Below are 12,435 nucleotides of genomic sequence, written 5' to 3' on the forward strand. Positions count from 1 at the left end.
CGATCTCTTTACAATGGTATTCCCGAAGGATCTCCCCTTTCTGTGATATTATTTATAATAGCTTTTGATGAATTGAGTTCAATTATAACAAAATATAAAACTTTAGACCACTGCGTATACGCAGATGATATACTGTAAATTCGAACTTAATCTAAATAATATCAGCATTGAAAATGTTAATAACTTAAAAATCGTAGGACTTACTTTCAACTTCAGTTGGGCACTTTAGTTCATTTGAGTGATCGATCACTTTAGTTCAAATCACGATACTGAACTAGTTCTGAACTAGTTCATTTTAGTTCAATTTATTTTAATCACTCCGGTTTTGTTAGAATTAAAAAACAAAATTAGTTTGTTTATTATTATGTAAATTTATGTAAAATTGACGCATTCTACATAATAAAACAAATAGGTACAACCCAAAAATAACAGATACATACTTTATTTTTTTTTTTCGTTCATATACTTGTCGAGCTTTCTGGTTCCTGACGAAAGTCTAGAAGAAGTTCGTTTTGCTTTCATTAAATCAAAATCATAGTAATGCAAGGACCAAGATGTTACTTGTTTTTTGTTCTTGCTTAGAAATAAGAATAAGTGGTGCTTGAAGAAGAAACGCTGATACTGACACAAGCACAAGCGACCTTGTGCTTTTTGTTTTACATCTAAATCTTGAGGTAGAGCAGAAGAACTGCTTTCGCTCCACAAAGAATTGGATGCAATTTCATATGCACTTTGGTTTCTGAACCCCTATTCTTTAAACGTCTGTCGGGTTAAAAGAACGCTGTCGGCGTATAAGACAAGGACCAAATTTTTTTAATGTCATATTACGACTGCTCTAGGTCGCTGTTTAGTTTGTTGAAAAAAATCTTTTTCGCTATTCGCGAACTAAATTTAACTAAGTGAACTAAGTTCACTAGTTCACCAAGATGAACTAGTTCATTGAACTAGTTCGTTCGCGAACTACACAAGCCTATTTCAACAATAAATATAATTGGAAGCCTCATTGTACTGATTTAAAAAAGAGCCTAGCAAGTAGGGCAACAATTGTAAGTTACTTATCAAGTAAGAACTAGACGTTCATATTAACACATTATGTTATATAACACGTTCTTTAATATTAAGTAAAATTGATTATGGATTATCCGTATATGGCAAGTGTCCAAAAACTACTTTTAACATCCTTAAATCACCATATAACCAAGCAGCGAGAAATATTGTTGGCGCATATCGTACAAAATATTATGGCTGAAGCCGGACTCCCAACCCTAGAGGATAGGCACCAAGAAGTTTTTATGAAGTTGATCCCCAAACTCTCCTTCTCGAACAAATCGATCATTAACAAAGACATCGCCTTAGCAGAAAAATCCAATAAAAGAAAAAACGAACACCTTCAACGGTCTCCAGAGTATTTTTCACCGCAAGAGAACTGAACATTCCTTTCGAATGTATAAAACAAAATAAACAAACTTCTCCACCTTGGATCTTCAAAACAAGTTCTGTTCTTTTGAATTTATCCCAATATCAGAAGTGTAAAACTAACAACCTCATATACCTCAAAAGTTATCTGGAAATTATTACAAACCTCAAAACTAAAGGATGGAATACAATATTTACTGATGGATCTAAATCTAAATTGAACACGGCGGCGTTTGCAATCACTAATGAAAATGGACCACCACTAAAAAGATGCATCCTACCTATTTTTTCCCCTATTTTTACTGCGGAAGCACTTGCTTTAGATGAAGCCATAAAACTAGCAGACAAACAAAACAAAACAATAATATGCTCGGACAGCCTCTCGGTACTTAACACCGTTACCAACCACAATCACCGATCTTACATCGTAAATGATATAAGGGATTTGCTTATTAAACATGAAACCTCAATTAAGTTAATGTAGGTACCTAGCCACATTGAGATCCAGGGCAACGAACTCGCTGACATCGAAGCCAACCTAGCAGCGAAATCTCCTGTATGTCTTTTCCTTTTCTTTTTAATCACGAAACTTGATCTAAAAAGGCACATCGACAGTTTAATTCTAAAGAAACGTCTTGAAACTTGGCACTGCCACCCTACCCACTACTCAATAACAAACAGAGACCGCCAAACTCCTGTCTATCCTACATCAACTTCAAAAGCTCAAAACACCACCTTCGCTCGCCTTCGAATAGGACATACAGCTACTACTCATCAGCATATATTAAAAAGAACTGACCCACCTATATGCACAACATGCAATAAAAGACTAAACATAAACCACCTGCTCGGACAAAACGCATGCATTATATCCAGTCAATTTAACACCCTTCTCGCCAACAAAGAAACAGTCAACACTATATTCAACACACGATAATATATCAAAAATATTTAACTTTTTTAATAAAAACAAAATCTCTATATAAACTAGATTACCAATCAATTAATCTACTTAAACTTTTTTTTTATCTTATCAAAACGTCTCCATCAGAGCTGGAAGTCTTTTGTAGCTAGGCTCTTTTTTTTCCCTTATATTTGCACTGTAATTTTAATTATATGTAAATAAATAATAATAATAATTTAGAGAATATGTTTTTCTACAAAACAAGACAAAAAAAATTTATTCTACAATAACCAGGAGCCGAGCGAATCACAAAAACGCATTTTCAAGATGACGGCCAAACCACACATTTTCAATGTGCCTCAATATATGAAATATCAAATGCAAATCGTTTAAAAAAATTCTCTGATGACCCATTTTCGACTCCCTGTTTCCTATACTATTTGTCTCTCCTGAATTCTATTTAAAATATTTCTAGCCAAACAAATTTGAAAGATAAATTCATCTTTTATCGCAAAAAACTTTGAAAAAGTCAGCTTAATTACTTCTTCTTTTTTTTTAAGTTCTGAGTTTGAGGGTCATTTTTTTCAAAAACGCCTCATTTAATTCTCTTTGTTTAAATTTTGCAATGGAAGATTGTTTCGCACTCCTACATACATAAGTTTTTTTCCTTTAAGTCTAGTACGCAGCTAAAGCGAAACGAATATTTCCATAAAAAAATAGCTCAACGAAATCTTGAACGAAATTTATTTTTTTTACTTTTTGTTTTAAAGCTTATTTTCTGATGTTTTTTCTTGAATGTTTTTATTTGTATTTTTTTGTTAACTTAACCTGTTTGCTATTGACCTTGGAGACTTAAAAATTTTTCGTTTCCATTCAGCTGCGTACTAGGCTTAAAAATTACCTAGAAGACAATATTGATAATGTTTAATTAATGAAATTCAAACAAAAAAATTTTTTTTGTTCACAAAAATCTTATTTATAATAAAAAAAAAACAATTCGGCAATATCTGCAATTTTTAACCTATTAGGTTAAAGTATTTTTGATTACCTACGTTTGAAAAAAATAGATAATCAAAAGCGGAACTGTACAGTACGTTCGGGTTTCCTATTAAAAAGTTTCACTTCAAAACTTATTTTTTACGAGTTTAGTTTTATTTATTTACAGTTATATATGCAGTTGATAAATTAAAAGTCACATGCTACGATTTCAATAGTCGACCAGTTTTTTTAACTTTGGTGGAGCTGAAATAACAATTTTGTTCCGGTTACTTCTCTCACATTCATTAGCTTGTGTTGAATTGCCCGAACCTCGATCATAGTTCCTGGAAGAAGGTGGGTAACGATTTGTGGTTTCTCTATATCTGCTAGACGTTGTGGTTCGATTTTTGGATCTAGATCTAGACCTAGACCTACGAGTACGTGAATGGTCAGGATCGCGGCGGTATCTAGAACGATCTGGACTTCGTATACGTTTTCGAGAATTACTACGACGATTCCTACTCCTTGATCGTGAATTTCTTCGCCTTTGTCTATGATTTGATCGACTACAACTTCGTGTTCTTTCACGATGTCTCCCTCTACTACAACTTCTCCTTGATCGCATTCTATCAGGTTCTCGATCACGACTGTTTCTGTGATTGCTTCGGGTGCTTTTTGATGATTTTTTACTGCATTGAGAAGCTGAACGGCTCCTGATTTTCATTTTAGTTGCATCGGCGGATTCTTCATCGGAAGATTTTCCTCCGTCACTCGATTTTGGAGTTCCATACTTGTGGCGAAGTTCTCTTTGTCTAGAAATAAATATACAAAATTAACAAAATTTATACGTAAAACCTGAAAATATCCAGTGCTTTTCAAGTTTTCGAAAGCTTTTTGACGAAACCCGTGTGTAAGGTTTAGTGTGAAAAGCTTATTAGGTGACATTCATACATAGTATAAAAAAAAGAACAATAATATGTGTACTTTCACTTTCAGTTACCTTTATCGACATTAGATGATTGAGTTGGTTTGTGGTCGCATTCTCGACCATTGAATTAGAAGTACAGGAATGGGTGTTGAGCCAAGGGCGCCTACATAAATGATTGTTGTCATTAATGGCTGCGTTCCTTTAGAAGTGGTAGTATACTCATGACCAGATATCTGTTACTACCAACCACACATCCTATCTTCTCAAACAGAAATTAATTGTAGTACCAGATCAACTCATCATCTTCATAAACAGTCTACCACCTCCAAGGGAATGCGGAAAATAATATTGTCTTGAAGTGAGACTCATCCAATAAAGTGGTATTTTCAACTGACAATTTTGTTTTTTTTTACCCAACAAAATCAACCAAATCGGTAATAATTTATTTATATATTTTTTGCCGTATGAATTGAACATCTTGCTCAAATTTAACGCACACTCTATTTTTCTACAGATAACCTAACCTATTACTACCTTATATCTAAGCAATATGGTTCTGTTTTTAGGGGAAACAAGATTAAGCTTAAATTCGAGGGATGGCATGAAATTAATTATGAGAAGGTTTAGGGAGAGGTTTGCTGGTGTCTGTCTGTCAACCCTCGAACCTTTAAGTGGTGGGTCATAAATTTCCTGGGGTACACACGTACGGAGTTAAAGAACTTCCCTAGATCTGCGTTAAGTGCCCAATAATACGTGACTGATATCCTCGAACAGCAGGGGTTGCCATTTGCCAATCAGCCTTAGAATTAATCCACAGTTTGTTCTGATGCACGATACTAGGTATCACATGCGGTCGAGGCAACACGAGTAATAATAAAAATATTGGAAGGAATTGTCACTTATGTATTTCTATTGATTTTGAGAGAATTCTGATTTGAAATTAATGGCGTTTTCGATTGGCAGTCCGGAAGCGTCCGGAATCATTCTGAAAGCGTTTTATTCGTACAAAACTGACAGTTTTGTGTGAATAAAATTTTTTCAGAATGATTCCGGACGCTTCCGGACTGCCAATCGAAAACGCCATAAGAATAGAATTTCTTTTCTGAGAAGCGTTCTATCTGTCATGTTCGTGCGAATTACACACTTTCAGAAGGCTTTTGAATACTCTCGGACGCTTCTTGACGGCCAATTGAAAACGACATAAGATAGAGGGCCTAACTACAAAAGTGTGCGTTAATTTTGGGGATAATTTTTCTGTTCTGCATTTCACTTTTTGCGAATTCACTTGCCGAAAGTGAAATTAGGTCTTCTGCATTTCACTGATTTACATTTTCTGATCGAATTGAATTAACTTTGTTTCTGTTCGTGAAATTGGTGCCTTTTTTAAATTATTACTTATATTTTTATTGTTTTGTAATGTTTATTTGTTGTTAATTTAGTACAAAATACATAAAATACATAAATAAAGAAGTTTTACAATTTTAAAGTTCAAGTGACCTCAACTCCAAATTTATAAAGCGTTTCGCCCAGGTGGGCTCAGTTAGATCTGTCGTACCCTTACTAAGAAGCCTCACAGCATGAATATACTGTTAACTTTAATATTCTAAGGGAATTTTTTTTTTTAATTCAGACACTTAGAGAATGTATGTCCGTGGTCAGACTGATATAATAACGAAACGCTTTATAAATTTGGAGTTGAGGTCACTTGAACTTTAAAATTGAATTATATTCAATCGGCACTTAAAATAAAAATAATTTTAATAATTTTTATTGTTATTTTTCTTCGTTATTATATTACAGAAGTTTTAGATTGAAAAGAAAAAAAAATTATTCGACGAGAACCGGATTCGAACCCACCACCTCGTCAAGTTTATTGTGCATGTTGGCAGGTTTATCTTGTTATATTTTCATTTGAATTCTGCTTCATTTTTCAAACAAAATTGAAAATTTGAAGTTCGAAGCATTGGGCAGGTTCAGAAACGGTAGAGTCTAAAGGCCCAATTATAGTAGGCATGAGCTCGCATGGGCTTATGTCATGAGTGAGTATTCGAACTCGCACAATTCTTATGGGATAGCCATAATGCTCGTATGCGCGATTCTATAACTTTCGTTAAGCAAAATGCCGTGCGCTTTGAACCGTAAAATTTTTCAGAATTGAATGAAATCAACATGGATGGAAGGGGATGAAAAAATTAATTTAGTTTTCACTTCAGAAAAATGTGATAAACGATGTGTGGATTTAAGAAAAACTATTTTAAAAATACTTTTGTGTAATTCAACGTGTTTTTATAGGCAATTGATGGGAAACAAAAATATAACTCTTCATGTTTTCATATAGTTGGGCCTTGGTCAAGTTTAGCTTCTCTGATTGGTAAACCGTGAAAAAAAATCCTTTCAATTCAGGCAATTTTACTGGATAGTTGACTATAATAAAGTTAGGCAAAATAAACTCCTTAACTCGATTTACTCGTCAACATAAATTTCCTTTTAGAAAATGACGTTCTCTAATCCCTAATGTAACGTGCCCAACTCCGAAGTTTTCTAAATCGATCGAAATGTAAAACATGCAATTTCATTTCACGTGAAATTGAAAAGTGGTTTCAATTCACTTTCGATCGAATTGCGAACATGGGCGGTTGTTTTTTTAAATACATATCGAAAGTCACAAATTGGTATTTTCTTAAAAAAAAACATTAGTTGTCTTAAAAACTGAGATTTTGACATATCATAAATTTCTATTTCCAATAACTTTTTTTTATTTATTTGAAATTCTTCAAATATGAAATTTTCACTTTTTGTCCGAAAACAAAAAAATACCAACGATTATTTAATTTTTATGCCAAGAAATTCTTCGAATTATATTTCTCACAAGGGGAAAACAATTTTCTCTCTCATGGGAGCTGTTTTTGACTTAAATTTGGTTCAAAGTTTGAACATTTGTTTGTTTTGGTGCGTACCTAAAATGTGTTTTCAAAAAGAAAAATATTTAATGGTGATGTAATTCAACGTCAAAGTACTAAAAAACAGCGCACACGAAAATCCTTTAGAAAAATATGATTTTGTTCAAAGTCGATTTTCGTTTTCACATTTTAAAAGCAATAAAAAATGCATTCAAATTATATGGTTATTGAAAAATATGTTTTCATAAATAAATAAGGCAGATAAATATAATGAAAGCTGTTCCTTAAATTTTGTTTTCAGGTAGACTTTTAAATCATACTTTACCTTCGTCGAAGTTTAAGAGCCAACTCCCGCATCTCATCTTCTCGTTCTTGTTGCTGTTGAAGTTGACGTTCAGTCTTCTCGATTTCAGCTTTTTTGTCAGCTTTATCTTGAAGATGAAATAAACAAAAATTCACTAACTTTATACTATAATACAAACTCTTTAAAACTCACATTGTTTATTCAGAAGAATTTGCATCTTGCGTTTCAACCTCTCTCGTGGGTTTAAGACTATTTTGTTTCCATTGCCACCATTACTCGATACCTGCAAATAATAACTTTGAAATATTAAAAGGGGGGCAGTTACATTTGGAAGGGGCTTCGTTTTTTTGTTTTACGAAACCCCCACAACACTAGGGAGTCGAATCAATATATTTATATATTATTTTTGTTTTGTTTCATTTTGTTTTTGTTTCGGATGTCATCATGCTGCTAATGGTCGAAATCTTTTTTTTTTTGTTCTTTTGTTTTATTTTTTTTTGTTCTTATGAGATATAAAGAAATAAATAGAGAAAGACAACAAGGCAGATTGGTGCCGAAAGAAGAGATTATTGTTATTCTTACTGACTTTGGTCTCGGTAGAGCTAGAAAGATTTGTGCCATGTGCTGTGAGAAGATTTTTGCTACTCTGTTTACCAGTACCAGAAGACCCATCTCCGAAGCCTACCCCCGCACCAGATGAATGGGGGAACGGATATGATTTATCTGATCTGCAAACAAAATAATTGCCTCTTATAATAAGTTATTTGTTGGTGAATACAAAAATCCTTACGATGTTTCAACGTCCATAAGTCCTTGATCTTCTTGGTCGTCATCATTACTATTGTCATCTTCTGATTCCCCGGCAGCCCCAGTGCCTTCTTCATCAGAGTCTGAGGTGTCTCCGGGCCTTTTGCGACCGTAGTATCTCTTTATAGGTGGTGGTTCTTCGGGCAGTGGCTGAGGCATCTCGATTTTTATTTTTACTGGTGCTGGTTTCATCTGTACGGCAGCAATATTCCTATGTATTGGTAATATAGGATATTGAATCATTGGAGGTCCCACTGAAGGCGACTCTGTCACGGTAGAAGAAGGAATTAATTGAGAAGGAGGCGCAACCTCGGCAGCCTTTTCAGATGGCCAAGTTTTTACTCCCGCCAATTTTGATGTACTCTGTTTTTTTGGCGAATATCTATTTCTTTCGCATCGATATCCCGACGATGAGTGGCTAGATCTACTTGACGATGAACTGTATCGCCTTCTGCGGTGGGATCTAGACCGCGAACGTCTAGATCTTGATCTCGAACGACGATACCTTCTTCCTCGGGACCTACTTCTACTCCTTCTGCTTTTTTTCGATCTGCTAAAACTTCGGCGATAGCGCCCACGACTTCGGCTTTTACTACGACTTCGATACTGATACTGTTTTGGTCTCTCAGGTCTTCTTTCGTTGACCTGTTTAAGTTTTTCTAGATTTTCTTTAACCTTTTGAGCATAGGTTATTTGTCCAACATGCGATAAACTACTACCTGCAATCGGTTTACCTCCTTTATTTAGGTTAATCAGAATTTTCGAATGTGGTTGGAGTTCGTCTTCGCCTCCAAAAGATGTTATGTACGTTATTTTTCCGGAATTCTCCGGTGACGGTGACCTCGAATCGCTTTCATTTTCCTGAGTGTCTCCTGTTGTCTCCTCCTTTGCCGCATAACTCGGTGGACTGAGTGGCCGTCCGGCAACACGTCTCTCTTTTTGTGCTCGACGTTCCCTACGGCTCTTTCTTCCACTTAGCATCATTTTCTCTTGTTCCTCCTCGCGGGCTAGACGAATTGCGTCTGCTTCATCTACATCTTTGGTCAGATAGGAATAGAAATCGTTGCTTAGCATGCCATAATTTCTGCCACAGGCATTCAGTTCATGTGCTTGGGCTGTATCAAGCTTAGAAATATCGATAGAGACGTCCATATCAATTTCGGATCCCACAGAATCATTGTCGTCGTCATTATTTTGCACTGTCGCGCTCGGAATATGGCTAAAGGGTGTTGAGCCATCCGCATCGTCATAGGAGTAAGCTATGGCAGCTCCGGATTGCTTTTTCTTGCCCAAGTTTCTTTCGGCCTCTAGCTGTGCATTAGCCCCATACTGCTCTTCTAGGTATAACTGATGCAAGAACTTTTCCTCAGGCAGATTTAAGAAATCATTTTGAGCCAAGATGCGATATCGTTCGTAATTACACTGTCTTTCATCGGATCCAATCTCCTCACAAGCAGTGATTTTGGGTGCCACTGGTATGTAGTCCAAATGAGCACGTACATCAAATCGATCGATAAGATTGTCCTGTTGTCCTTGCCATGGGACTCTGCAATAAAAATTAAATTAATATTTTTTCTCATTGCTAATTTACAGAAAAGGTCTGTAATTTTTCTGTGATTTTGTCGGAATATCCGAAATATCACTTGCATGATGGCGGCGCCGTCGCCTGCTGCTGCTACTGCTGGATCTAAATGAATTTTGCATTTTCGTCCGTGCAATTGAATAAATTGTGTTGGATCAGCTTTCTTTATAAAAAAAAAAACAAACAATAAAACAATTTGAAATATTAATCAGAAGGTAATTACAATTTTTTCATAAAAATCTTGTCTGCGTTCGGCTCTTTTTCTGTAATCGACAATCATTCCACGGATTTTCCGTTCTTGTCTTCGAGCCTCATGCCACATATTTGTTTTAGTTTTTTAACTAAACATCCACTTATTAATGTATTGCTTTGCTTATATGAATGGAAATATTTGCTAGTATTTCTTTAAAAATTATACAAATCGCAACCAAAAAATATATAATTGAAAAACGCCGCAAGCCACACCACAAAAGAGTACATACGGAAAATTGAAAATTTATCTGTCAAATTTTTTGCTTGCTTTTTTTTGTTGTTTGTAGTAGAAACCACAGATATGAAAACTTAAACGGGGGACATGCTTTCACTTCCTTCCTTTGGGCTCAGCAAAGTACTTTTTAGTACTTCTGAATCCATTCAAAGACATTTTTTTTATAGAAGAAATGGAGATGAATACAACCAGAAGTACTTAGTCAGCTATTACATGAAGCCTCAAGAGGCGCGCCTCTTTTCAAACGTAATGAGTGCAAAAGAGAAAAAAGATGAAACAAAAAATTATCCGACCAGAGAGTCGTGGGTCGGAGTTCTGAGACTCTTTTTGGACGTTTCTTTTTCCACTTTTCCTTTTTTCAACATTCTCTTTCATTTCTTTTTGCTTCTTGGTGCAATACAACAACAAATTTTAAATCAAAAGAGAAATGTCAAATTTGAGTCCTGGAGGCATCGTGTAATAGTACGCGCCTCACAGAATGATTATCAAAAGAAAATTAGAAAAAAGAGTCAAGCCTCTTGAGGCTTCATGTAATAGCTGACTTAGCAGTAGATACTTTAGGCCAAAGGAACACAGCTTTTTAGTCGTTTTCCAAAATTCAAGGAGTGACACTCCTAGCTATATAATCACTCCGAAAAGGAGTGATTTCAAATTCCAAAATTGAAAAAGGAGTGAATTTTTGGAGTGAATTTTTGGAGTGAATTCTCACTCCCAAAATTTTGAAGGAGTGACGGAGTGATTACCAATACTTCTACTTTTGACTTCATGGATTGCTTGTCAAATTGTTATGTGGTTGTTTTAACTTTTTTTGTTGTGAAGGAAATTATATTTATTTACAAAAAAAATTCAATAAAGTATTGTAAGAAAATCACTAAAAGTGAATTTAAAAGATTGTGTTATTATTTTATTCATTATTGCGTATTACAAACACATGCAAAGCAAACGTCAAATCACTCCACTTGTCAAATTTGTCGTGAACAAATTCCAAAATTGCACAAAAAAGGAGTAATTCACTTCCATAATTTTGGAAAACGACATAAAAGGGTCAAAGGGTAGAAAATCCTCCTTTTCATCTTTTCGAACTTTCTTTCTCCCTTGCACTTATGTTCGTCTCGCGGTTTTACACGAAGACGCAAAGTCTGCTTCTACACGAAGACGCAAAGCGCAGAAATTATCTTCGAATTTCCTTTTGATTTTCCCTTCGGTGCATCGCGCGCTTCTACATGTAGTATTTTTTATAAGACGCGAATTTGACAGCTATTTTTTTTGTATATACAAAATATACAGAAAACAACTCCAGCGGGCTCTATGTGCAACAAAAACATTTAAATAAATTAAAAAAAGTTACTATACACCCAAATAATATACATTCGACGAAGCGAACTATGCCACCGACGAAATCAAATAAAGCAAAACAGCAAAAAAAAGAACAAGATCAAAGAGAAACGTCAAAATGAGTCTCAAAATTTTCGGCCGGCGACTCACAGGGTAAAAAATCTTCCATCCCTCTTTTTCGAACTTTCTTTCTCCCTTACTTTTCATTGAATCTTTACTTTTGCGTCTTCGTCTACATGTAGAAGCAGACAAAGCGCGAGAGCAAGAAAAAAGGGAAGGAGGATTTTTCTAACTTGTGAGTTACGAAGATGCAAGGCCCAGAAATCATTGACTTAATAATAGGTCAATGCCAGAAATTATCCTTTTGATTTTCGTTTCGGTGCGTCGCGTGCTTCTACACGTAGTATTTTTTTATAAAGCCTGGTACGCTGTTCGCGCTAAATTTTAGCCGAGATAAAATTCCCATTCATGTTATCGATAATTTGTATGGGATCCATTTTAGCTGAGATAAAATTTTTCGATAATTTGTATGGGAGCTTAAATTTAGCGTGAGCTGCGTACCAGGCTATAAGACGCAAATTTGACAGCTATTTTCTTTGGTTTTATTTTGTTCTTGTTTTCGTATGTATTTTTATTTCAAAAAAGTACCAAAATATACAAAAAAAAAACAACTCTATGGGCAACGAAAACATTTAAATCAGAGATCAGAAATAAATCTCAACCTTAATAACTCTTATTTGTTGCCATTTTCAATAAAGGTCATAAAATAACCTTTATTTTTAAAACAGAAAAAT

At 34.9% G+C, this 12,435-nt stretch overlaps 1 protein-coding gene across 1 annotated transcript; it reads right to left on the bottom strand.

Moving 5' to 3' along the window:
• Positions 1 to 3,496: 3,496 nt before the first annotated feature.
• LOC129917841 (CLK4-associating serine/arginine rich protein) lies at positions 3,497 to 10,342 on the bottom strand. The gene is made up of 7 exons (XM_055998023.1): positions 10,043 to 10,342; positions 9,885 to 9,982; positions 8,221 to 9,783; positions 8,017 to 8,158; positions 7,623 to 7,713; positions 7,452 to 7,557; positions 3,497 to 4,110 (listed from the first exon to the last, which is right to left on the bottom strand). The coding sequence occupies exons 1-7, from the start codon at positions 10,139 to 10,141 to the stop codon at positions 3,528 to 3,530; spliced, it is 2,682 nt and encodes an 893-aa protein (XP_055853998.1). The 5' UTR covers positions 10,142 to 10,342; the 3' UTR covers positions 3,497 to 3,527.
• Between the last annotated feature and the right edge of the window lie 2,093 nt (positions 10,343 to 12,435).

This window comes from Episyrphus balteatus, chromosome 4 (assembly GCF_945859705.1).
Source record: "Episyrphus balteatus chromosome 4, idEpiBalt1.1, whole genome shotgun sequence".
Lineage (NCBI taxonomy): Eukaryota > Metazoa > Arthropoda > Insecta > Diptera > Syrphidae > Episyrphus > Episyrphus balteatus.

Coding starts and splice junctions, on each gene's coding strand:
- LOC129917841 (XM_055998023.1), bottom strand. CDS start 10,141: ATGTGGCATGAGGCTCGAAGACAAGAACGGAAAATCCGTGGAATGATT. Junction 9,784..9,884: donor GGCGACGGCGCCGCCATCAT/GCAAGTGATATT, acceptor TTTTTATTGCAG/AGTCCCATGGCAAGGACAAC. Junction 7,714..8,016: donor CTAGCTCTACCGAGACCAAA/GTCAGTAAGAAT, acceptor TATTATTTGCAG/GTATCGAGTAATGGTGGCAA.